The 27,292-nt window shown below is 53.0% G+C and overlaps 1 protein-coding gene across 5 annotated transcripts in view; it reads right to left on the reverse strand.

Annotated features, from left to right (window-relative positions):
• Window positions 1–27,292, reverse strand: part of Col27a1 (collagen type XXVII alpha 1 chain) — a 112,033-nt gene that overhangs the window by 19,145 nt on the left and 65,596 nt on the right. For all 5 annotated transcript variants that reach the window (XR_015737591.1, XM_087904961.1, XM_087904960.1 and 2 more), the window contains exons 24-38: window positions 24,523–24,567; window positions 19,664–19,717; window positions 18,066–18,119; window positions 17,782–17,835; window positions 15,905–15,958; window positions 14,740–14,793; window positions 14,348–14,392; window positions 14,230–14,274; window positions 14,001–14,054; window positions 12,672–12,725; window positions 12,015–12,068; window positions 8,497–8,550; window positions 7,089–7,142; window positions 3,745–3,852; window positions 58–111 (exon numbers count right to left, since the gene is read on the reverse strand). Coding sequence is in view for 4 of the 5 variants with exons in the window: in XM_087904961.1 (XP_087761087.1) it covers window positions 58–111; window positions 3,745–3,852; window positions 7,089–7,142; window positions 8,497–8,550; window positions 12,015–12,068; window positions 12,672–12,725; window positions 14,001–14,054; window positions 14,230–14,274; window positions 14,348–14,392; window positions 14,740–14,793; window positions 15,905–15,958; window positions 17,782–17,835; window positions 18,066–18,119; window positions 19,664–19,717; window positions 24,523–24,567 (837 nt within the window). In the remaining variant the exon portion in view is untranslated. The remainder of the gene's footprint in view (window positions 1–57; window positions 112–3,744; window positions 3,853–7,088; window positions 7,143–8,496; window positions 8,551–12,014; window positions 12,069–12,671; window positions 12,726–14,000; window positions 14,055–14,229; window positions 14,275–14,347; window positions 14,393–14,739; window positions 14,794–15,904; window positions 15,959–17,781; window positions 17,836–18,065; window positions 18,120–19,663; window positions 19,718–24,522; window positions 24,568–27,292) is intronic.

Below are 27,292 nucleotides of genomic sequence, written 5' to 3' on the forward strand. Positions count from 1 at the left end.
TGCTGGCCCTGGAAGGTGGGTGGGGAGAGATGTGACCCTCGAAGGCAGGGGACCTACCTTAGTTCCCATCTGGCCCTTCTCACCCTGTTTGCCAGGCTTCCCTTCAGGACCCTGAGAGGACACAGAAGCAAGAGCAGTAGAAAGATGAGGCCTGAGGGAAGGAGGGCAGCTCCGAGAAGTTTCCTGATTGGGAGCCCACTGGCTCCAAACCCACGTCACCCAGTCCCTATGTGGCCTCAAGAATAACCTAATTTCCTGAGTGGCACCTGTCTGCCATGGTCATAGCATTTTAGATGTCCTCACAGAGTTGAAGGATTCATCTTGGTGTCAGGGCACGTTCAGTACAGTGTCAACCACAGCAGGTGTTTGGAGTATGGCCGGGGCTTCTGCTGCCTCCACCGCTGACGCAGTTCTATGTGAAGCAGGGGACCAGCTGGCTGTCCAGGTCCCCCTGCACACAGCTGGCCCCGACACACCCCGGCACTGCTGGGCGCTCCCTGGGGTCTTCTCACAGGTGCCCAGGCCATTCCCTCTGTAGGCCAAATGTGCGCTCTCAGCTGCAGATCTGCTGAAGTTTAGGCACAGATCAAGAGTTCCCAGAGAAACCCACATCTGAGCTGGGCTGTCTGTGACTGAGTCTGCAAAGCTTAGTACAGAGCAGAGAGAGCAGGTCCTATTCATGGTTCTTAAAGTTTTACTCCATTACCATTTATTTATGCTGTGTGTGGCAGGGAGCGTGTGTGAGGTCAGAGGACAGCCTGTCGTGGTCGGTTTTCTCCTTTCACCGTGTGGGTCCCAGGGATTGGACTCAGGTGTCAGGCTTGGCAGCAGGCTCCTTGACCTACTGAGCCGTCTTCTGGGCCCCATTAATGCTTTCTAAATATTGATACTATGTTTCAAGACTACTTCCCATCTGCCAGGCTGAAGAAACGCACTTCCACTCACCTGCACCCCACTCACCTGCACCCCACTCACCTGCACCGTCATTTCTTACTGAAGGACTTGAAGTTACACGTGTGGCTCTCCTATGTGTGCCACACGGTGCCAGGTGGGCAACGCTGCTGTGCCAATAATAAAAGCCCATCCCTGTGACCTTCTCCACAGCGCAGAACTGCTACCGTGATGGGGGATGGGACCAAGCCTCTGTGGGGGCAGGGGAGCCCTGTTTAAAGGTGTCCCTCTGGTTGTAAGCACCCTGTGGTGGACCTCTGGGATTATTGAGTATCCGGAGACCTCTGCTGGGTCCTTTCAGAGATAGGCAGAAATCACCTCTGTTGGGGGCACAGCTAAGAAATATATTTCAAGGCAGTCTGGCCATTGTCTGTGCATCACAAAGCGCTTACATAAAAACTAAGGTGACACCACGGTCTGTAGAGTCTTATGCGATCACTAGGCACTCCCTTGAGGATGCACATCGTCACATAGCATGTGACCATGGACACATTTCTAGAGAGGCCCTGGAGGCTGATAAAATGCTATTTTCAAGTAAGCGGCTGTCTCCAGGCCACAGAGTGGAAAAGCATTCCCCCGACAGTCACCATGCCAAAGAAACCCAAATGCAGAGTTTGCGTCCACAGCCTCATGTGCATGTAGGCCAGAAACTCCCTGGCGTAGGAGAACTGTGAGGGACCACTGAATAACAGTCTCACCCTGCCACCATGGCCACCACAGCCATGTGACCAACCACAGCCATTACCAGCAGCTTCTATGTATTTTTTTCCTTCAAACTTTCCTATTTCTGTGCATTTTTGCAAAGGCTTTTTCTTGGGGGGAGGGGTTGGAGACAGGGTTTCTTCATCTAACAGCCCTACCTGGAACTTGCTCTTGTAGACCAGGCTGGCCTGGAACTCACAGAGATCCACCTGCCTCTGACTCTGGAGTGCTGGGATTAAAGGTGTGCACCAACACTATCTGACTGTAAAGGCTTTTCTGATTTAATGTTTCTTCTCCCCACTCTCTGGCATATGTCTGTGTACAGTGTGTGCATCTGAGTATGTACATCACATGCCTACGTGTTCATAGGTGGAAGTCAGAGGACATTGCGTGTCTTCCTCTATTGCTCATGACTGTAATGTCTGGAGACAAGGTGTCTCGTGTTTGGGCTATGTCAACTGGCCGTCATGCTCCCAGGATCCATAGTACTGCAGTCACCAGCACACTCAGCCATGCCCAATTGTCCGCATGGCTGCTGAGAACTCAAGCTCAGGGGATCTGTGGGGAATTCAAACCCCACTAGACCATCTCCCCAGCTCCTCATTTTCTCTTCATGGCTGAGAAAACCAAGGTTGAGAGATGGGCAGCACTTTGCCGGACGCACTGAAGACCCCAGGTTTGACATTTGAACTCAAGTTCTAAGGATATGTCTAGGTCAGCCGCTCTGCCCTCCACAGCAGAACCACGCACTCACTGAGAGAATGGCCTTAGGACTTTGGAACTCAAAATAACCTTGGCACCCATTCCAAATCGTCAACATAGCAAGACTGAGGTCAGAGAGGGTCGGGGGGCAACTGCGAAGTGACAAAGGGGATTAGTGAGGTGAAGGGCCACCCCTTCCTGCTGAAGCCCTTCTCACCCACATCCTCAGGATTGAGGTGAGCAGCCACAGGCCAGTCTGACAGGCAGCCTGACTGCACTCTTGGGCTGAGCAGTGACCTCATCCCCTTGCTTTGGAGGGCAGGGCGATTAGCACTTTGGCTCTATTTTTAGGTAACAAATACTTTCCCACAGCTAGTGGCTAGTATGTTGCTGGCTAATCTGGATCCCTCCCAGACTGGTAACTTCAATGGCTGAGAAGCCATCGGAGCAGGCCAGAAGAAACGCCTGCTGAGTCCAGGTAACAGCAAGAATCTGTCATTGGTGGTCAGGCAAGCAAGCAGGGGTTGGGGTGGGGCAGTAGGGAAGCATCCAGAGAGTGGAGTTGGGCTAAGGCCAAGGCTGGCTCACAGCAGACACCTGTAGGCCTGACACCCTGGAGGCTTGTTACAAGGTGGCCAGGTTCCAGGGGCCTGGCAGACACTGAGTTGGCCACAGAGTCCTGCTCCACACACCCTTGGCCATCAGACAAACACCAGAATACCCTCCCTCCACCCATCCTTGTCCCCACAGCCTGCGCAGGCTCGGAATTCCAATGAGGCCACGCAGAGGGACAGGGTGGACATTCAGAGACTGGAATCCTGACTCTGCTGTTTCTTACTGTGTGGCCTGAGCCAGGTTCCTTTACTTCTCTGAGTCTCCCAGCCATCAGGGCTGCTATCTAATTAAAGAACAATCTGGAAAGCACAAAGCATGCTGTCTGAAAACACTGAGAACAGTCTCTGTCCTCTGCCAGGGATCTGGGCTCAGGGAAGGTACTCATGGCATCCGTGGTCAAGACGGAATCAAGTTTAACTCAGGGGAGGGCAGAGCTTCTGTCTTCTCGGTCAACCCTGTGCTCCCCCCCACACTGTCACAGGAGGGTCAGGAATGACTTCCGAGGCTAGGACTGTGAGAATGGCTGAAGGCACACAGGGACACAAGGAGAGCAAGCAAGGGGAGTGTGTTTCCACAGATGAGCAGGCATAAAGGCCCAGAGGCCGGCCAAGCTTGTCCCAGGAGCCGGATGAGGCGGGGTTGCAGGAACACAGGGAATGGGAGGGCACAGGAAGGCTGTTCAGGGGAGGGAGAGACTAGGCGACTTCTCAGGAGGCCTGGACAGGTATGAGCATCCCTCACCCAGAACCCCATGATGCTAGCAGCTGCACTCACCCGGATGCCAGTCATGCCTGGGGGCCCTGGGGGCCCATCCTCTCCTTTCAACCCCTCCTGGCCCTTCTCGCCACGTTCACCATCGGGCCCTGGGTCACCTTTGTCCCCCTGGGTCGGGGGGTAGGAAGAGGAGAGAGAGCACATCAAAAGCCAGGTCATCAGAAGGTCACTTGAGGACCGGGGCCCTCCATGCCTTCAGCACCGCAGTCAGCTTCACCAGACGTCGCCTGGAGGTCCTCTTCTGGCATTAATACAGATGAGGAAACTGAGGCAGAGCTAAGCCAAGCCAGTTGGCCCCAAATCAGCTGGCACCAAGTCCTGGAAAATGGGGGTCCGAGGGAGGAACTCTGGGAGTTAGGAAGTTGTAGCAAGGACTCCCCAAGACTGAAGGAAGGGGCTGTAAAAATCTGCCATATGAAGGGACCCCTTGCACAGGTTTCAAGAGCCCAAGGCACAGGCATTTTGGGTTCTGGCACAAATTGTGGGTGTACCCCTTGACGGTGTATCCCAGCTTGTCCTGCCTCTTCACCATCCTTCCCTCGGGCCCTGGGCAGAACCGAGCTGTCTGGGCACCTCTAGGGCAGAGAATGAACTTCGACTCCGGCAGTGGCCACAGGGCCAGGCACTGTCCATCACAAGCTTGTCTCTGCGGGGCTGCAGGAGTGGAGCCTATGGCGTGTCTGTGTGGCCTAGCTGTGACTGTTGGGAGGTCATGGGGGGGGGGCTAGGAGTAGACTTGGGAAGGCACAGTGCCGCCTTGCAATAGTTTATGGGAGGATATTGACAACTGCACATGGGGGCTCAAAGCAACTGTGGGAGGGGCAGGTGGAGTCTGGCTTGGCTTGGCTTAACCAGGAAGAGAGGCTCAGGATACAGATGTGACCTTCGGGGGAAATGAGACCAGCATGAGGAGTTGTCGGTGCTTTCCAGCTCGGCCTGGGGGAACAGCCATAGAAGACACACGAGGGAGGCCAGCTGGGAGCAGTCTGGGCACTAGGATGGCCTGCACAGTCCCCTTCCACTGAGCTTCTCAGATTCCAAGCACAGCCTGGCACAGAGGCCTGCTGGCCCAGACCTGGCTCTCACAGACTCCCCTGGCTCCAGGACTGCATTTCTGCCTTGGCATTCTGGCCACCTGCTGTCTCATTTGTAGGCTGGTTTCTCCAATGAGGCTTACGCCCAAATCTATCAGCAGTGACTATCCATGGTCTGACTCCCACACAGCTGGAAAGGGAGGGGTACTGTAGGGCCCATGAGGATGGAATCCATGAAATCTGCCAAGGCTCTCAACCCTCCCAGTCCACAGATGGAAAGACTGAGGATGGAAGTGGAGGAAGCAAGGCTGTCCAATAAGAGTCACAGAGCCCACAGAGGGTCAGGGCCTCCCTCATACTCAGGTCTCGATCCTTAAAGTGCACTCAATAGCTGCAACTCTGGCCAGCTCAGTCAACTGGGCCCCGCACACATGGAATCGAGAGCCTGTGCAGGTCATCCAGAACGGCCCCTGGCAGTGTGAACAAGAGTGCACTGTGGAGCGCTGTGTCCACTGAAGAAGCTTACTCCCTGAAGGCGAACCACCGACAAGCACTCTGGGTGCAGACATCTGAGTGGCCACTCCAGCCCAAGGACAAAGGCGTGACTGTAGCAGCAGGAGACGCGGGTCAGGTGGAAAGTAGAGGTCAGGAAACTGATCTCCTGTCCTCAGGAGGAAAGTGGCCATCCAGGCCCCAGGCCCCATCATTTCTCCAGGGGGGATGCGGATGTTCCAGCGTGAACAGCCTGAATGAGCACATTCTCAGCAAGTCCTGTGATTGGCACTTCTTGTACACATAGTGCTTGCACCATTAGGTCTACTGACACCACCGCTGGGTCTGGCCAGCACCTCACCATTGTACCAGGAGGCAGCAGAGCTGGGGCTAAGAGCAAGTAGGTAAGTAGCCTACAGGGGGCGCTCTTTCACGTGCAAGGAAAACAGAAGGGTTGGCAAAGGATCTGGGGCAAAATGTTCTCTGGACCCAGGGCAACTGTGGGGAGGGCAGAGCACGAGGATCTAGCTCTGGGGCTGGGAAATTGAGACTCAGAAATGTGGAGATGCTCATGTGGGAACTGTGGAAGGCAGGCTAGAGGGGACCTTAAGGGGGGGAACATGCAGTCTCTCCTTGGACGTGGTGGAGGTCAGCCCAGAGAAAACCTTCCTGAGGAAAAAGGCTAAGAAGGAGCCAGGAACAGGCCTGGAGGGCTCAGGACCCGCGGCAGCCCTGGTGAAAGCTTACAGCTCACCCAGGGCGCAGCAGCACCCACCGAGGCACCTGCGACCCGCGCCTCGCTTCTTTCCTGCGAGTCTCCTTTTTCCCTCTTTTTCAGAATGGATGGGATTGCAGTACAGCAGAGTTAGAGGGCACTCTGGGGCCAGAAAGGCCTTGGTTTGGGTACTGGGTATGCAGATAGTCTTCTAACTTCTCCGAGTCTGTTTCCTTGTCTGAAGACAAGTCTTCTAGTACCAACGGCAGAGACCAATAGAGAGCTCAGCATCGACCCGGCACCCCGAGACTGCTTCCCCAGCATCAACCCGGCACCCTGAGACTGCTTCCCCAGCATCGACCCGGCACCCCGAGACTGCTTCCTCAGCATCCTACCAGGCACCCCGAGACTGGTTCTTCAGCATCCTACCAGGCATCCTGAGACTGGTTCCTCAGCATCGTACCCAACACCCCGAGACTGGTTCCTCAGCATCGACCCGGCACCCCGAGGCTAGGTCCTCAGCATCCTACTAGGCATCCTGAGACTGGTTCCTCAGCATTGACCCGGCACCCCGAGGCTAGGTCCTCAGCATCCTACCAGGCATCCTGAGACTGGTTCCTCAACATTGTACCCGGCACCCTGAGACTGGTTCTTCAGCATCGTACCCGACACCCCAAGACTAGTTCCTCAGCATCGTACCCAACACCCCGAGACTAGTTCCTCAGCATCGACCCAGCACCCCAAGACTAGTTCTTCAGGATCATACTCAGCACCCCGAGACTAGTTCCTCCTGAGTGGAGCTCAAAGACTTTGATGGTGATCAAAACTTTTCAGATTTTTAAAGATGTTTGGAAGGGGAAGGGATATCAAAGCCCCAGGCTGGGCCAGGCTTAGCTGACAGAACCTGGCGTTTTCATGAGAGCAAGGAAGACCCACGGTGACAATAGGCCAAGCCCCATGGGAGTTAGTAGAGGGTAGGTAGAACAAGGACAGCCTTGGCTCTGCTGACCCTTTGCACTGTCCTCTACAGAGGGAGAACTGGTCTCTTGGGACTCGAGACGAAGCCGTCCCCAGATCACAACTGGCCCAGATACACAACTCACCTTCAGCCCATCGGGCCCCATGGGGCCAAGGTCTCCCTCAAGGCCTGGCTCTCCCTGGTAGGAAAAGACAGGGAGGTATTACTGGGTAAGGGTGCAAGAGGCCTTCCCTCCCCGGCGGGGAGTCAGGAACCCATGGGGTCTCAGGAGTTGAACAGTGGATGTTCAGCGGGCAGAAGGGCCACAGAGCCTCATAGACCAGACACCCAGGTTCATGGGTTAGACTGGGAAAGCCAGTGTGGTTTGGGAGGTAAACACGGGTTCTGACAAGGGCCAACCTCAGCATCACCAGTGTTTGTGTGACCTCAAGCAGAATCTTGTCTCTAAAGAAACCTGTTGCTTATCTGGAAAACGTGGTGGTAGCCTCCGAGACCTCCTTCAGGAGCTGGGTAAGTGCTCCTGTAGCCTGTCCTCCTACGAGGAATGCAAGCCAGCTCGTGGACTTCTGAGGGCAAGCTCGAGAAAGATGCTAAAAATGCAAGGGCTCATCTAGCACCCCTGCTGGTCCTCCTGGCTCTAGAAAGGCCCCAGTTCTCCAAACAGCTGTCAACCTAAAAATTACATCTCCCTTGGGTTTTACAATTCAGAGATGTCCAAAGTCAGAGTTAAGAGGAGACCCAGATCAGCAGCTGCTGGGATGACAAAGGGTGACAAATGAATAAATTCTGCTCCCTTTGTACCCATAACAGACATCAATAATCAATCTATCAGAACGTAAGCTCCATTAGTCAGGCCTTCCGCTACTCACTAAAGATGTCTGACACACAGTGGGCATTAGGGGAGTGCATGTCCGCCTCTCTAACTTATTGCGCCTAGATGGGGCTTCAGGACCTTTTTTAACACAGCCTTCTAAGCAGACTCAAGTGACAAGCTTGGTGACTCTGAGCTCTCATATTCTTTTCTGCCCTGGGGCCTTACCCTCTCCCTGGCCTTTTTCTGGAGTCAGGTCAGGTGAGGACCCGGCCTGCAGATCAGGAACTCTCCTCCTCTGGGCCTTTCTTACCCATCTGTAAGGTGCCAAGGATCCCGGCTGTGTCCTCACATGGCCCAGAGGTCCACATTCCGGCAGAAGCACAGGGGTAGACATGGGAGTCTCACGGGGCTTATTAGAACAAGGAGGTCATGGGGGCTTCTTTTGGGAAGTGGCAGCTAACTGTAGAACAGTTCTTGAAGAAACATATTTGAAGGGAGGCATTTGGAGGCTAAACGCTTCTGGAAGCCCCAGGTTGATTTCTCAACTGCAGGCTCCTCGGTGCCTTGCAGACGGCCCTCTAAGCTATCGCTGCACGGACGGCACAGCATTCTGAGGCCGGAATGCTCACAGAGATGCCCTGGGGTTGAGACAAGCCCTTCTCCTGCCCACTGCTCACAACTGACTGGGAGCTGTTGAAGGGAAATCTACTTCACTTACCCGCTGCCCAATGAGGCCCTGCTCTCCAGGGGGGCCCAGAGGTCCAAGGTCACCCTAGGAAAAGGTAAAGAAAAGCTGTGTGTGTGTAGGTGGCCTCAGCCTCCCCAGCCAGCTGTTCTTACTTCCAATGTTGACTAGGATTAGAGAAGCTGAGAAAAATTACTTCTTGAGAACAATAAAGGAATTCCAACAACACATCAGCCCAAACCCCTGCTCCGAGTACGTCCTGGCCATGGATTCTCCTTCACTAGGCAGCAGGACCACCTCCACCCTCACCCACCATCACCACCACCATTACTACCAGCACCCAGAACACCAAAACTGCCATCACCATCACAGTCGGTATTACAATCACTACCATCCCAACCAGCATCACCACCATCACCACCACCTCCACCGTTAGCCCCACCGCCACCATTGCCAGCATTCCCGCCAACAGAAACCCCACCATCACGGCATCTCATCGTCACCGTCTGGTGTGGGAAGGCCTTCTCTGTGTGTGCTGCTTTTATTAATTAATGACTAAAGCTGTTTCAGCCAGTGGATTAGCAGAGCAGAACAAGGCAGAAATTCCAAGCAGACAGAGGAAAGAAGGCAGAGTCAGAGAGATGTCACGTAGCAGCCACCAAAGGGGACCTACACCTGGGAACTTTACTGCTAAACCACAAGCTTCATGGCAAAATATAAAATAATGGAAACGGGTTAAGATACAAGAGCCACCTAGCAATACGCTTAAGTGATTGGCCAAGCAGTGATTTCATTAATAGTTTCTGTGTAATTATTTTGGGTCTGGACGGCCAGGAAATGAATAAGCAGCCTCCGCCAACAGATTGGTGCACCGATGTGGTTGACTATATCCACATAAAACCTGAGAGAACTTTAAAAAAGAATTCTACATACACACACATACACACATAAACACAAACAAAACAAAAACAGAAAAACAGAGTTAAGCACGGTTTCTTGGGTAGGCAGCAATTTTTTTGGGGGGGGGGACAGGCTGTTTGCTGGCAGCAGCAGGAACACCACAGCTCCTTTAAGAGATGTCTTCCTGATTCCGTATTAGCAGCAAAACACCACGCTGCAGCTTCCTGGTTCGCCAGCACAAATGGCTCTGGCTCTTTCGGGAGGTCCAGCTATGGAGCACTTAAATGGGGTTTGTGGGCCCTGGGGGCTTGTGTGCCCTCTCGGGATTTGTAGCTGAGACCATGCCCGTGGCTCAGCACCCTGTGCATGGGCAGGCAGCAGGATCAGGTCTGCTAGGAGTGCACAGGCAGGAGAGCATGGCGGATTCCTGTCGTCATACACAGAGCTATTTCCAGGCCGCACACTGAGCTGCGTGGCAGATTCAAATCTTAACTCAGATAGAAAGGGTTTATATGTTGTACGGTGCTTCCCAGAGTTGAGGTGGCACCCACTCGGCAGCCTCAGAGGTAGTGAACATGCCTCTATCACGTTGAACAGGGCAGGGCCAACAGGCAGGGCTACAGAGTCCTAGCCACGCCTGCTTATCATTTGGGGAAAAAAAAGCACTCCTGGTCAAAAAATAATTACAGATATGCAATAAAGACAAATTCAAACAAAAATAAACCTCTAAATGGGTCACAATGTTAGATAAATGTACATAGGCTTGAGAGAGAGAAAAGAGTATAGAGTGATATATACTCTTTGCCTCCGCCAACAAACATCACTGCATCACCACCATCACTATTACTATGTCATCACTCTCATCACCACTGCACCACCACCACCATCAGCACTGCATCACCATCATCACTGCATCACCACCGTCACAACCACCATCACCACATCACCATCACTGCATCACCACCATCACCATCAATGCATCACCATCACCATCACTGCATCACCACCATCACCGTCACTGCATCACCATCATCACCATCAATGTGTCACCGTCACCATCACTGCGTCACCATCACTGCACCACCACCATCACTGCCGTCACATCACTCCATCACCGCATCACCATTACTGCATCACTGCATCACTGCATCACCACCATCACCACATCACCATCACTGCTCCACCACCATCACTGCATCACTGCTGTCACCATCATTGCATCACCACCATCACTGTCACTGCATCACCATCACCACCATCACTGTAACTGCATCATCACCATCACCATCACTGCATCACTGCATCACCACCATCACACCACCATCATCACTATCACTGCATTACCACCATCACCATCACTGCATCACCACCATCACCATCATCACACCACCACCATCACTGCCATTGCATTACCACCATCACCATCACTGCATCACCACCATCACTGCACCACCATCATCATCACTGCATCACCATTATCACCATCACTGGACCACCACCATCACCATCACTACATCATCATCACCATCACTGTCACTGCATCACTATCACTGCATCACCACCATCACCATCACCACCATCACTGCATCACCACCATCACCATCACTGTGTCACCATCACCATCACTGCATCACCACCATCACCGTCACTGCATCATCACCATCACTGTCACTGCATCACCATCACCACCATCGCTGCATCACCATCGCTACATTGCCGCTGTCACCATCACTGCACCACCACTGTCACTGCCATCATTGCCGCCACAGATGCTGTTCGTGCTGTTCTAAATACATTTCATCCAAATGAACTGGCCCTTGGCAGAGCCCTGAAGAAACGGTGTCATCTTTTGGAAACTAGCCCCGGTGACATACTCAAGGCTAAAGTGGGCAGCATGGCCAGGGAAGCCTGGGCTGTAGGCAGTTCTGCTGAACATCATGTTTCCTCTTCTTTGAGATTTGGTAAGAAAACAAATAGGGAGGAAGCCAGAATGCCTGTACCCGCCCCTGAATGCCTCCAAAGAGCACCCTCATGGAGATTTGCATACCATGCTCCCTGCTGGTGTCTGGACCCTAGGAACAAGAGCTTGGTGCCCCCACCCAGCCCTAATTGGAACAAGCCAGTCCCACGCGGTTTACATGTGGGACTTTACATGAAGGAAAGGAGGCAGAGTGGAGCCAAGGCCAGCAGCTCCGGGCCTGGGTCAGCTCTCTTAGCGTGACAGCACCACAGCCCCTTGGCAGGTGCTCCTGGGCTCTCAGGGCTGCAGGGCGAGCAGGGCGAGCAGGGTCCTCCAACAGCAGCAGTGGGGTGGGATGGGAGCTCCCTAGGGCCAGGGATCAATAGGTGTCTGTGTCCTCACAGGTAATTGGGTCACCTGTGCTGAAGTTCTGATGGTATCATGGAGACCAGGAGGGGAAAATGTTCCAGTGGGGGAACAAGACAGGTGCCAGAGAAAACACAGCCGGGCAGGGGACAGTGCAGAGACTCGGTCCCGGCTGGGGGCACTGCTGTGACCTCTCCCTCACCAGGACAGAGACCCCATTATCCCATGCACAAGAAAGGCCTGTTTCTCCTCCAGGGAGAGGACGAGGCTGCCAGCTTGGGACTGGTGTCAACAAGTCATTCTCCCGTCTTTCATCTTGTCTCACCTTCATTCCGGAGTCCCCAGGAAGGCCAGGCTCTCCCTCTGCACCTGGCGGACCCTGCAAGAAAAAGTCACTGGTCTCTCCTGGAACAAGGGATGGCCCTGCGCTTCAGGAAAGCAAAGGCCCAGAAAGAGCGAGGGACACGCTCAGGTCACACAACAGGGAGGACAGAACGGGGCTTAGGGCAGCAGCTTCTGAGTCTTGGCAAAACCGTGGGTTTTGGTGCAGGTTGGCAGAGCCTCACACTACCCAGCAGCTGCTGGGCCTTCTGCCTGCGCATGAGTGCGGTTTTACCACACAGGAGCCCTTGGCAGACATACAAGGGAAGTCCATGATCTGCGTGGGGACCAAGCTGCTGAGTGTGGGAAGGGGACCTTCAGCAGGCTGGGGCTCCGTTCACGATTCTGTACCAGGTGCAGTCAGCAAGGCAGCAGGTAGGAAGGCCACCCAGGAAGCTCTTAGGTCCCACCCAGCACTGTGAGGTGGGCTCCCAGCCCCTCCCCACATGCCCTGTAGGGTCACCACCCTCCACTCTGCTGCACCAGCCTGACCATCTCTGTAGACCAGAGCAGGGATCGAGCAGCAGGCGGGACTGCTGACCAGGAGGACTGCAATGCCCCAGCAGCAGTAGAGGACAAACCAGGGCTCCTTGTCACTCACCTTGGGTCCCATCTCTCCTGGAGGACCAACTGGCCCCTGAGGTCCCTGAGAGCCCTGGAGACAGACAGATGTACAGACAGTTAGGGGAAGACACCCTGGACTCCCCCAAGTGGGGAGCTATGGGGGGCTGGCTCATACAGACTGGCATGGTACCTGAAAGAGAGGACCCACACCCTTACCTCCAACCATATACAGTTCCTCTTCATCCATCTCCAGGGTCTACCCTGCATTCAACTGTGCGCCAGCAGTGCTGTGCCTCCCGCCTTTGCTACAATGCACAACTGATCCTCTCCTGTTCTGCCCTCCCCCAACTACCCCTTATTACCTCCAACTACCCCTAACTACCTCCAACCCCTAACTACCTCCAACTACCCCCAACTACCCCTAACTACCTCCAACCCCTAACAACCCCTAACTATCCCTAACTACCCCTAACTATCCCCAACTACCCCTAACTACCACCAACCACTAACTACCCCCAAAACCCCTAACTATCCCCCAACTATCCCAACTAACCCCAACTACCCCCAACTAACCTCTAACTACCACAACTACCCCTAACTACCACCAACCACTAACTACCCCCAAAACCCCTAACTATCCCCAACTACCTCTAACTACCACCAACAACTCCTAACTATCCCCAACTACCCCTAACTACCCCCAACAACTCCTAACTACCCCCAACTACCCCTAACTACTCTAGACTACCCCTAACTACCCCCAACCTCTAACTACCCCCAACTTCCCCTCATCATTCAGGGTTCAAAGGCTCTTCCAGATCCAGTGGTCTGGCTCCCTGCAGCCTCCCTGGGGACACCTAGAATTCCTGCCTCCCCAGACCCATCCCTTGGGACATCTTCTGAAGGACAAGCCATGTGTCCATGGCTTCCCTTATCTCCCCCTGTCCTTCACAAGGTCCTTTTATCCACCTTCCTTCTGTCTTTCTGGGTACTAAGTGCCCCCTCTATACATCCCTTGGACTGTTTTCACCATCCTCCCGCAAGGGTGAGTCAGCTATCCCCATTTAGTAACAAACCCAGTGGCCAAGCAAGCCAAGACTCGACTCACACCAGAACGCAGGGCCCAGCTAAGACTCGACTCACACCAGAACTCGGGTCAAGCTTTCCATCCTTGCAGGTCACGCCTACCCTTGTCTTTTCCACCCCTTCCCATCTGTCTACCTAGTCAACAGTCCCTGCTACAGTCAGACTGTGAGAAAACTTCCAGGGCAGAGGAGGGAGGGAAGGAGGAAGGGAGGGAGAGGGAGAGAGAGAGAGAGAGAGAGAGAGAGAGAGAGAGAGAGAGAGAGAGAGAATAGATACCTACCGGTTCTCCTGAGAGGCCCTTGGCACCTGAAGGGCCTGAGGGGCCAGGGATGCCCTGTGGAAAAGCAGGTGACCTTAATCTCTTGGAGCCTCTCCATTAAGCCCACCCCCTTGACCTCAGGCTAGTTCTATGGTGTACCCAGTTCCGTGCTGACAGCTGAGATGAGGCCATCTTTCCCCACCTGCCCCCAAAGCCCCAGGTTGAGACTCCCAGGACGAACACTACTTACACGGAAGCCTCTTGCACCTGAGTGGCCTCGCTCACCAGCTGCACCCTGGAACACAATGGGCACCACTAGAGGCATGGGTCACAACAAATGGAGGAAGGACAAGGGACCTGTCACATACCTGTTGTCCAGGCTGGCCAGGTCTGCCCCGAGATCCCATGTGGCCCTGTGAGGGGCAGAGCATGGGAGGTGGGAGATGGACTCATGAGGACACTTTCAGAGAGGAGAGGACCTCAGAGGCCAAATGTCCTCCCCAACACACTGCCTGTGGGCATACTTAAGATTTGCCAAGGGTGTGGGTGCCACAGTCACCATAGAGGCCTTTCCCACGGAAGGGAACGGCAGAGCTATGTGACCCACTCAACGGCCTTCCTTTGCTTTCATTGTCTGGGCTCCAGGAGGCTGGACAGTGACAGAATGCATTGCTGGGAACACGCTCTGAGTTCTTCTAGGGTCTCTCTGCTACTTTAGAGGGCCAGGGGCAAGAGGGAGAAGTCAGTGGAAAGTCTGTACCTTCAGGCCCTTGGACCCCTGCTCCCCCGCTGGTCCATCAGGTCCTCGAGGGCCCTGGAAAAGGAAAAAGACTCCAGCACAGTGAACTGGACAGCAGGGGTCTCTCTTGGGCTGTGAACCAGGACAGTGAGCGCGCCTCAAGCCTCTGGATTTCCTTGTTCCTCCCCTTCCACACACAGCCTGAGGTAGGTCATCCCTGTCAGGGCCTGGGTGGTTCTTCAGAGACCTGAGAGAATCAGCTAGGGACCCTAAATGCAGTGGATGCATGGGTCCTTCTGTCTAAAGTGTCCCGAGTGGTTGCCACCAACCAGCCTGTTTCCAGATGTAGAGGCTGCTGAAACAGAGAAGCCGGTGGCCATGTTCCCACAGCGGGCCTCAGTTTACTGCCTCCTACTCCTTCACTACCCCACGACCCAGTTTTGGGGAGATGAAGACAGGCAGGGGTGGGGCATCGCAGGTCACAGTCAGAGCTGAGCCTGAGATGCTCCTGGTTTGGGGCTCTGTGTGTGGCACAAGCTCACACTTCCCTGGAAGGGCACAGCCCTTGAGTGGAGGCTCAGAGGCCTGGGTCACGCAGCACACTGACGACCCTGCCTGAGATCCAAGCCTTTTTAGGAGAAAAGCTGCAGACACAGTCACAGAGAAAGACAGATGGACATGGAGCTGCCTGTGGCCAGCAGGTGCAAGTGTCATAACCTCTCTGTGTTGGCATTTTCTGAGGGAAACAGCACTTCCCTGGCAGGGTGGTGCCAAGAGTCAAATGAGGTCGTATACATGGCAGACAACACAAAGTCTTGGCGAACACCCTTCGCTACTGTATTCAGACCAACTCCTGTCTTCAACCTCTGTGTTCCCCGCTGCCCTCAGAGGCTTTGGCTGTAACACACAGTATGTGTGTGTGCCCCATGTCTGCCTCACAAGGCCAGGCAGGGCTTAGGCCTGCCCTGTTGTCCCAGGTGTGATATCTCACACAGTAGGAGTGGCGGCCGAGTGAGGGAAGAATGGCTGGAGCCCGTCTGTGCTCTCTGGATAGCCAGGTGTGATGCTGGCTTGGGTTCAGCTTCCAGCATCAGATTCTGGATGTGCTTGGCCACCGGCCAGGGCTACAGAGACTGCATGGCTCAGAGTGGGGTAGGCTACAGGGAGCAGAAGCGTTCTCACTTACCCGGCGTCCCTTGGCGCCCCTCATGCCTGGTGGGCCTCGAGACCCTGGAGCGCCCTGTGGGGAGGAGAGGGCACTTAGAAGCAATGGTGAGGCAGGGAAGCCAGCAGTCGAAGCGCTTAGAGGTAGGCACTCTGGCTTGCTAGGAGAAGCTCCCGGCAAGTGACAATCCTGAGACTGACTAAGTGCCCTAGGTGTCTGGGTGAGCAGGGAGTCCCTGGACAAACCATTTTCCTATCTCACAGTCACCAGTGAGAGGTGATAGTGATGTGTGGCAAGCGTCTCCTCTAATCCCTATGTCCTCTCTCTCCTGAGGGGGACTCGAGGTCTGTTCCTCATCCCCACCTAACACCACGCACAGCCCTAGATAGGTGTCCACGACCCCAGACATTAAGAGCCTTGAGGATGGAGGAGGAGTCTGCTGGGTCAGAGCCGGGACAGACAGGGAAGAGGCAGAGAGCAAAGGGCAGAGCTGAACTAGGTACAGTGGTCCACACCTCTAATCCATGCACTAGGGTTGTTGAGGCAGGACAGTTGCCATGAGTTAAAGACCTGCCTAATTCAGTCTCTTAAACTGTGGTCAGAGTCCGTTGGGCTCACAGAGCGAATGTGGGCGCTGAGAAAATAACGGGCGACACGCAGAGGTTTCTGAGTGTATGAAATGAACCAAAAATGAACTTAAAATCAAGCAGATTGTGAGTCAGAGGTACTTTTTGACTATGCTCACCTGTGTTGCATTATGTGACCAGACAACACACACGCTCTGCACTACACACGCCATCACACCACGTTTCCCCAGCAAACACTGCCTACAATACCCGGGCATGACCGCTGTTCTGAACTGCAGTGTTTTACTGTTTCCTGCCCTGACAGAAGTGTAACGCTTCAATAAAGGAAAACAGAGACTTCAAGTGTTTTCCTATCATCATCTTCTGCACAGAAGAATCAAATTAGCATATCCTAGTTTGTATTAGGATTTTCTTTTTTAAAACAGCTTTGTAGACTTGAGTTCCACTAAAAACAAACCGTTCAGTGACTCTGACTTGGAATTGGAACAGCATTCCCAGCAGTTTCTGAATGGCCCCAAACACACTCCTGCCATTTTTATTACATATTTATGCAAAGCAGAATTTTCAGCATTGGTGATTAAATTTAAAACATCTGACAATGAACTCTGCAAACCAGTGAGGATGCCTGAGGAACGCAGTATCAAATAGTCAGCCAGGATGTAACTCTCCGTGTGGAAGTGAGTGCGTGCCGCCATGGCTGTCGTGTGCAAGCTTGCTGTCATACTTAATGGCGGGAAATGACATACTCAATGACGGTGCCAAAGAACTGCTCAGAGACAATCTCTGACAACATATTATCAGTACCTGTTGAGCTATCTTATACACCTATATACCCAGCGTTGCATAAAAGCTTCTTGGATGAGAACTCATGAGTGCAAACAGCTTAAGACTCTCTGGCCTCTGTGCCAGCCAGCCAGACCCTGTGATGGAGGCAGGAGCCCTCTCAGAGAGGGGCAGCCTCACCCCTGTCTGGATCCCAGTGAGCAGCCAGCTCCTCCCTGCTGTTCCCACAAACCTGAGGTCCTCCACAGATACAGTCTGCCACTGCCAGGGCTTGAACTGAGAGGACACCTTTCCACTGACTCAGAGGACTGTGGGGGAGGACACAACCAAGCTGCTCCTGCGTCCCCTGTACAGAACCTCAGCTCCACCCTGTCCCATCTGCACTGTCACAACAGTCTCTAGATTTCACATGAACAAAATATAGGCTCAGGGAAGAGTGCAGGTTCTGTCTGGGAGCCCACCCAGGTCTGAGACTTGAGGTCTGGACTCGATGGACTTATGCTTAGGGGAGATGAGAGTTTTATTTACCCGGGATCCAGGCTCTCCAGGGCTCCCAATACCACCTGGCGTTCCAGGATGGCCCTGCCAACGAGGAAAAAAATGTGGAGTCAGCAGGGGAAGGTGCCAAATCCCAGTCAGCTCTATGACAGGGGATCAACTCCAACCCAGGACAAGGAGGTCAAAAGTCAAGCCTGGCCAGGGATTCGGAGAGATGGCATCCTGCATGTCTTGAGCATATCACATGTGAAGGGAATGAGACTGACACCTGAGGCTATGCCTGGAGAGGAGAGAGCTGCAAACACACTCCTTACCATCAGCCCCTTGGGTCCAGGTGCACCTGGGGGTCCCATCACTCCACGGTCTCCCTGTGTTGGAGACAGCAAGGCACATAGGTCATGGCTGGGGCTCGGAGGCTGTGGGACTCTGGGGGCAGGGATTCAAAGGCAGGTAGCAGCTTGACAATGGTCTATGGATTCATTCCCAGCTCACTCACATCGTCAGGTAAGTAAGTTTCAGTGGCAGAAACCTCAGCCTTCTCTGCCAGAGCAATAACACATGTCCCTGGGCCAGGATGGTCCCGATGAAGGATGCAATGATTGCATCACCTCTTTGATCCTGGCCCATGTCACATGGTTCTCATTAGGCCTGGCACGCCCTGGACTGGGCTTGCTAAAGCAGAGACAACCATAGCCTCTCTTTTCTTTCTCTCTGCTCACGGACATCCTCCTCCCCGATGATACACCAGATAATCAGACATCACTCATGTCCTCTGGACCAATTCAAACAGGTTGCAAAGTCAGGGGCAGCAGGCAAGGGTACAGCCATCCTGTCTCGGTTTCTGCAAGACCTATTCCTCCTCTTCAGGTAAAAAGCAGTTAAGCACCCACTGTGTCCTGACACTTCTATGTCATGAGGAGAAGAAACAGATCAATTCCCATAACACAAGATACCCAGCATGGCAGCGGATGATGGGGACCTCTAGAAAAGATGCGTCCTGGACCAGGTACGGGCGGCAGGGTTGGGGTACAGTGCTAGACACTGTCATAGGGGATGTGACCAGCTAGTGATGAAGGAAGAAGATTCCCCTTTGAAGGACCCCAAGAAGTGACACAGGCAGAAAGGACATGAGTGGGTGGGCATAGGAAGAGGGGACCTGCCCAAAGCAAGGGTCCATAGGTGAGGAAGGACGTGAGAAACTTAAGCAATAGAACCGGAGTTGGCTTTGATGCTGTGGGGTGGTTACATAAGTGTGAGCACTGGGGGCAGTGGGGGAGGGGCTCCTGCAGACACTCTGCAGCTTGGGTGAGTGGTTACCTACTTTGAAACTGTGAAGGGGCAGGAGGAGCATGGGGAGGCAGGTGGAGACCGGACGGTCTAGGAAATGGGGAAGAGTGACATACTTGAGTCTGCAAGGCTAGGAGAACCCAAGACAGACAAGGGAAGCCACAGACTTCTACTTGGCTGAGGGGCTGAGTTGGTAAAGTGTGGCCTCCGGGATGGACCAGGGTTCTATTCTCTGCTCTGTCATTTATAATTTGGGTGGCCTTGGGCCAGCCACCGCTCCTGCTGGACTCTCAGTGATCCCCCTCTGTCAGATGGAGCTTCCAGGGGCTACGGAGGCACTGGGGGCACTGTCCACTGAAGAATTGCCCCAAACACTGCTATGGGAGCTGGGTGTTGCCAGTAGACAGCCTCAGGCACAAACATCAACTGATGGCCACACCAAAGTCTGGTTGTGCTTATGGGTGAAGACAAGAACTCTGGGGGACAGGGACATAGGCTTTTGGAGAGCAAAAGATGCCAGAACCAGAGGAAGGTGGTGCAATCTCCACAGTTCACTGGTCCACTGGCTCCTTTCTTGATGGAAAAATGCAAGCTCTGAGGGTTTGCCTCTGTGGTGCACACTTACCTTCTCCCCCATGATTCCAGGCTCCCCGACCAGACCAATGAATCCCATAAGTCCCTGGAGGGGACACAAGGAAAGCCAGTGAATCTGTGGGCACTCTGAGTGCTCAAAGTTTTCTCTCATCTGAGGCCCAGCCCTCCCACACTCACCCCCAACCCAACCTGCATCCAGTGACTGTACAGCTGGGGCTGCTGCAGGAGGGCATAGACTCTGTTGCTTCTCCCCACTGCTCCACCAGATGGTTCAGATTTGGGAACCAAGCAGTGGGGCTGCTGCCAGCAACCCTGGGAGCTGAGCATTCTTCCCGTGCCAGAAGCAGGCTGGGATCCCTACACATTTGGAGAACTCTAGTAGGGGAGATGAGCTGGGAAGAGGCCATCTGTTTCCATCTTTGAGGGCTCTGGGACTGTTACAGAGACAAGCAAACTTGTTGACTGAGACAGAAATACCCTAACAGTCTACACTAGAGACAGGGCGGAATTTGGGAAGTGGAGGTTTCTACTGAAGGGCTTCTCTTTGCTGAAAGCACATGCACTCAGTCATACAGACATAAACACATGCACAAAAAGGCACCCAGATACACCCAAATAGACACACATATACAAAGATGCATACACACGTGCACACAGAGACACACACAGATACGCATAGATATGCACATACAAAGACACATACAAACATGCATAAAGACACACTTACACACGCACACAAACACACAGGTACACATAGACACACATGCACAAAGACAGACACAGATACACACACATGCACACAGACACAGATACAGATAGACACATACATGCACACAAACACACACAGATATACATAGACATGCTGATACACAGATATATACATACAGAGAATATGCACACAGACACATACATGCACACGAACATGTGTGTGTGTGCACGCATATCTCCTTTGGATCTTTTTAACTCTACTGTGTGAAAGCTTGCCTCTGGGTCCCAGAGGCTCCTCTTAGTGTCTTGCTGTCACCCTGAGCAGGTAAGCGTGCACATGGCTAGGGCAGGTGAATAGCTAAGAGTTCCCAAGGAGGTGGAGCACCGGCTGGAACCCACTTCCATCTGTTGAGAGACATACTCAGCGGGTTCATGTATGGGTGAGGAGGGCTTTAAGAAGTTTTAGGAGATCCCAGAAATACAGCCAGGCATTTCCCTAAGAATTAGGACATATGGGGACGGGTGGGTTTGTCCTGTGAAATCTGCTCCCTGTGCTGAACTTCTGAGCAAAGTGAGGTAAGCCTCAGGGCTGTTAACAGCCCAGAGGAGCTGGGAAGCCAGGCTACCTGCTGGGGAGCTGGGAGGGGGAGAGGCTCTGTTCAGTTCACAAAGCCCATTCTTCCTTCCCTGAAGACAGCTGCTCTCAGGGGCCATGAATGTGGTGGCAGCCAAGGGTGGGGATTCAGATAACGCACCTCCAGCATCCTTGCACCTTTTCTCCACAGGGGACACCAAAGGACAGGATGACTGAGTGGACCAGCTTCATCGCCACCCACAGGATGGTCTCCTGCCTGTCTCTGGCCAGGGGCTCTTTCCGAGGTGGTATGAAGGGCTACAGTATGAGCTATGGGCCATGGATAGCATGTCATGGAGGACCCTTGGCAATAACTAAACAAAACGTGGGCATAAGAGCTCATGCCTATAATCCTACTACTTGAGAAGCTGAGACTGGAGCATAATCTCGAGTTTGGGTCCAGCTTGAGGTGTGTACAAAGTACCAGGACAGGCAGGGATACTTCAAAACCAAACAATCATTGATGTTTCGATAATGTATCGATCACATATATAATATATATATAATATATATATTTCAATAATGAATAAACCAGGCTATTTCTAAGGTGACAGTGGCATGCACTCACCTAGCCCTGTGCGTGGAACTCTACATCACTCTTACTCAAATTCCAGGTTTATGGGACCAGAACACATTGGTCTATCTACATTGATCAATGGAATTGACAAGAACAAAGGTCCCTCCAATCTCCTAATGGCTCTGACTGTTCAAGACCCAGAAGCTTTTCAAGGGGCACAGGGTTAGGACAGCACCTGAACTTCCCACCAGGAGGCACCCAGACATGTAAATGGTACCAGGGAAGGGAATAAGCCTGGCTCTGTGGAAAGGGACCTTGCCCGATGCATCTGAAGAAAGGAATTTCATGGCTACTTTAAATTTGTTATTTGTCAAGACCTAGAAGACATAAGCCATCAATAAGAAGCCAGATGGAGCTGAGTAAATAAGAGATGCCCTCACACCGTGCCCTCCAGAGCCCCACCACGCTGTGCTCCCCTTGTGGCGAGGGCTTTGATCTGGCAGGATGTCAGCTGGAAAAGAGTGGTCTCAGGGGGCTGGAGAGATGGCTCAGAGGTTAAGAGCACTGACTGCTCTTCTGGAGGTCCTGAGTTCAATTCCCAGCAACCAGATGGTGGCTCACAACCATCTGTAATGAGATCTGGTGCCCTCTTCTGGCCTGCAGGCATACATGAAGGCTGAACACCTGACGAGGGAGCAGAGAAGCCACTCTTAAAGCCAGGGCACAGCAGCTCCTCTTAGCTGGCAGGATACAGTGGCACCTCCCGGCATTCTGCTGGCCATGAGGCACTTGCTTCTGAGAATCAGCACCACTCTGGGTAGGTGCTGTTATGCTCATTGTCCTTGGAGGCTCACAGCTTGTCCCTAGCACCCAGGACAGGGCCTGACAAGCAGTCTGTGCTGACTGGTAGATAAACACCAGGGTTCTGGGGAAGAAAGCATTTTCCGCTTTGTCTGGGTAGCACTTGGGAACCCAGAGTCCCTTAGGGTCAGTGTCAATTACGAGTTACGCTACAGCCTATGAGATCTTAGTTGGACAAGCTATTTAATTTCTCAGGGCCTCAATTTCCTCATTTGCCAGATGGGAGTCCTAACAGCTCCCATCGCAGGACTGCTGGGGGACTGCAGACACTTGTGTCGAGAGTTTGGCGCAGAGCCTGCTCCCTCATGGGTCCGCAATAAATGAAGCTGTTACTGTGATTACAAGCAGGGCCTGTGGTGTGAGATTGGGGGATCTCTCCTGGGGAGCCTGCGCTTCTGCACAAAGCAGAAAACAGTCACCCGTTTGCTGTGGCCGCATGGACAGGAGCTGGTGTTGTTGCATGCCTTACAGCCAGTTCAGCAGCCAGTGCTGTGTCTCAGCTCAGACGCCCTCCGGCCACAGTCTGTGACTGCCGCTAGACACACAGCTAGCTGGGGGCTCTGCTGTCCCAGTGAGCCAGGGCTATTCCAGGCAGGGTGTCTAACCCCTCTTGGCCCCAGCTCAGACACTACCCCCTTTGAACATACTGTTGATCCTATTTTTCCTCCCAAGTTTGTGACCCAAACTGCCAGTGTGGGCAAGAATCTAGGGTTTCTTAACCTGGGGATTCTGTAAGCCTCTATGGATGGAACACAAGAGTGTCCAGGAACTTGAACAGAATAAATACTATATATAATATATGTATATATGGTATATATAGTATATGTGTGTGTACACATACACACACACACACACACACACATTACCCTCTCATCAAAATGTTGTTTTTTCTTTAAATACTATGTATGCAACTAGCCTAGGAGTATCAAACATCTGTGACTGTCCATCTGGTTATATGTGCTATAATCAATCCTACACAGATCTCAAAACATCATTACATTTTAACATGGAAGCCACTGCTAGGTATTAATTCAGAAGTCGATACATGTATGCCACATCTGAACACATTTTCTCTATGTATCTCGGTATAATTGGTTGCCTTAGAATCCTTCACTTTTAACTTTATCCACTTGAATCTACTCAGAGAAGTGGGAGGGGTCTGTGGGCCTCCTTAGCCTAGCAAAGGTATTGAAGGCAAAGAAGATGATCGGGGGCCCTGGAAAAATAAATGATCTCCAAGGATCCTGGTGTCCTAATGGTCTAGGGTTCCAAGTATCTATTCCCCCAGGCCAGTCATTAGCATAACTATGAACTTGAATTTGCTGGTTTTTTCCAGTCAGGAAATCCATGGAGGCGGCAGCAGCCTTCCCGAGCTCCTGGCTTCCCACAGAATGTGCTCGAATGGCACTGGAAAGATTTCAGACATGCTGATCTCCCCCACTTTAATTCCTATCTTTCTCTCAGCAGATGTCACAGGCTTGTGAGGAAGCCTGCCACGCATGAGTCTCTTGCCATGGATGGCACTTCTAGGCACAACTGAATACTTTTGAGCCCTGGTACTCTTTCTCCTCCATAAGTGAGGAAGCCCCTCCCAAGGAACCTAGAGGGTCCTCATTTACAGGAGTGGAAAATATCTCCCAACTCTACCTGTGAGCCCTGAGGCCAAGCTGAAGGAGGCACTGAGCCAGGAGGGAGGGAGGTCACCATCTCCACAGCACCCAAAAGTGCTGCTCTCACTGGTAGAAAAGGGTGATGAGCTACAAACTTCCTTCGGCTGACTAGTGGCCTTTCTTCTGTAGACTTTGCTCCTGCTTCCCAGCTGCCTGGAGCCTCTGGTTTGAGTTTTACCTTCTTTACAACTCAGGGTGGCCTGAATTTTGAGCCTCTGGAGAGCAGATCTATTTCTCTAGCTAAGTGAACATAGTCATTTTGAGGAACTCTCTGGTTTAACTCCAGTTCTAGGAGGTGAAATCACATTGAGCAAATGCACCAAAAATTTGCATTTAAGAGTCAGGCCTTAGGAAGGAACTGTGTTAGTCAGGGACCTCTCTTTCTTGAGAGTGTGTGAGAGGCCTGGCTCTGGCATGTTACCAGCCTTACCAGTCCAAGGACTGAGTGACCGCCTAGCAATGGGCTTGGCATAAGTAGGTTGACACCTCCCCTAACTTACCTGTTCACCCACAGGCCCTGGCCGTCCAGGATCCCCTGGTTCTCCCTGTAAAGGAACATAGAAAAGGGTAAGTCAGGACAGGAGACAGGACATTGAAATCACTGAGGAAGTAGTCCGAGTCAAGTGGCCTTAGGTGTCATTGGTGAGGATGAACTGGAAGTCCCATCTCCAGACTTTGGCTTTGAAGAATCCAAATGGTTAGCAACAACCAAAGAGTGCTCCCCAACACTGTGGTCATCCACTCCCCACAGCATCCTACTGCCCCCCAATACTGCAGTCAGCCACCCCCACAGCATCCTGCTGCCCCCCAACACTGCACTCATCCACTCCCCACAGCATCCTGCTGCCCCCCAACACTGCACTCATCCACTCCCCACAGAATCCTGCTGCCCCCCAACACTGAACTCATCCACTCCCCACAGCATCCTGCTGCCCCCCAACACTGAACTCATCCACTCCCCACAGCATCCTACTGCCCCCCAATACTGCAGTCAGCCACCCCCACAGCATCTTGCTGCCCCCCAACACTGCACTCATCTACTCCCCACAGCATCCTGCTGCCCCCCAACACTGTAGTTATCCACTCCCCCACAGCATCCTGCTGCCCCCCAACACTGTAGTTATCCACGCCCCCACAGCATCCTGCTGCTCCCCAACACTGCAGTTAGCCACTCTCTCTGAGCAAGGTTCCAGGGCATCTTGACTCCTGTGGGACTTCAAGCAACCTGGCTCATTCTGTTAGGGTGGGAACTAAGGCCCGGAGGGTTGGAAGGATTGTGTTAAGGTCACAGAGCCTGCTAGAAGGAGGGCTAGAATTGGGACCTTTGTCAACCTGACTGTGGCCTATTTCCATGCAGGGTGTCCACTGCAGGTAGAGCTGGGAACGCAGGCAAAGATCATTAGGAAACTGACTTCCACCCTGCTAAGCTTTGTGGCCAGCACAAAGAGCCTTGAAGAGTCCTGTCTCTGTTCTGGGCTCAGCTTCCCAGCCTCTGGTACTTGGTGGCCTGGTATGGCTTTGCCTGGCAGTTGCAATCTCTACTGGACAGATCTTACTCTAGAGGTGGCCATGGCAGCTACAGTCTCCCCATAGGGTGAGTGGATCAGTGGTCATCAGATGCCCTGGAATGAATCTGCCCTGATCTGTCACCTTTCACCGCAGAAACCTAACCAGTATCTGAGGGACTGCGGCAAGGTCTCGGAGGGCAGGGCACACGATCGCGGGGGCTTGGAGAGAAAATATGGCTCATGTGCCCTAACCATGGTCTCGCCCTCCCCTCGGTTCCTCCCCAAATGGCAGGACCAGATGCATGGCCAGGGGTCCTCCAGTTGTTTCAGAGCCTCCTCTTTCCAACCCTACCATAGACGTGGTCCAGCACAGCCCCCTTTGAAGTGCCTTCTTTGGAAGTGAGGGTTCGTCTTCATTGTCAGCCTGACGGGACTTGAAATGGGAATAAAAGTGCCTGAGTGTGTCTGTGGTGGTGTTTCTAGGGAGGCCTAACTGAGGCAGGAAGACTCACCCTGAAGGTGAGCAGTACATCCCAGGGGCTGGGGGCCCAAGTGAGTAAAAGGGAGAAAAGGAGACAGTCACCATCCCAGATGCCAAGAGGCCCTGCTCCATTGCCTGGCTGCCATGAATTTCACCATGCCTTTCCTGCCATGGCAGCTTGCACCTTCTTAGAGTGAGAGTCGCAATAAGTCCTTCTTCCCTGTACTTTCTGTCAACCGATGCTCCCTGCTTCCTTCGACAGTGAAAACGCCTCCTTGAGACCAGGCTGTAGGCAGGCCTGTCAGGCAGGCCCAGTCCACTGTGGGGGGACCACCTCTAAGCTGGTGGCTCTGAGTTATAAAAGAAGCAGACTAAGCAAGGCACAAAGAGAAAGACAGTAAACAGCATCCCTCCAAGGCCTCTGAATCAGCTCCTGCCTCCAGGTTCCTGCCCTGTGTGAGTTCTTGTCCTGGCTTTCTTCTATGATGAACAGAGATAAACCCTGTCCTCCCCAAGGAGCTTTTGGTCACTGTTACATGTTACAAAGGCATTCTCTGAACTAGATTTCTGTCAGGCATTTGTCACTGATAAGAAAAGTAGCCCATTCCCTCACTGGGGTCAGAAAAAGGCCCATTAACCAACACACTACAGATTTATTGTACACCAGGGGCTATACAGAAGCCCAGGGAAGAAAACAGAAATCTTCTACTCTGGTTAAGCACTATCTGTCTCTTGCTTCTGCTCAGCATAGGAAGAAGGCAGGTACCACCCCTGCTCAAGCCCCCATTCACAACTTGCCCCCCGAGTGTCTGCACTGTACCCTGTATTCACAGCCTGCCCCCGAGTGTCTGCACTGTACCCCGCACTCAAAGCCTGCCCCCAAGTGTCTGCACTGTACCCCGCATTCATAGCCTGCCCCCCAAGTATTTGCACTGTCCCCACATTCACAGCCTGCCCCCAAGTGTCTGCACTGTACCCTGCATTCCCAGCCCCCCGAGTGACTGCACTGTACCCTGCATTCACAGTCCCCCACGTGTCTGCACTGTACCCTGTATTCACAACCTGCCCCCCGAGTGTCTGCACTGTACTCCGCAATCACAGCTTGCCCCCCGAGTGTTTGCACTGTACCCCACATTCACAGCCTGCCCCCCGAGTGTCTGCCTGTATCCCGTTACTTGACAACCCCGACTGTTGGACACTTTGGTTATATCTATGGCTTTTCCCTCTTCTGTTACCAATAGTCTGGGATGAATATGGACCACTTTTTTCCCAGCTTCACTA

This window comes from Myodes glareolus, chromosome 3 (genome assembly GCF_982192425.1).
Source record: "Myodes glareolus chromosome 3, mMyoGla1.1, whole genome shotgun sequence".
NCBI classification, from domain to species: domain Eukaryota; kingdom Metazoa; phylum Chordata; class Mammalia; order Rodentia; family Cricetidae; genus Myodes; species Myodes glareolus.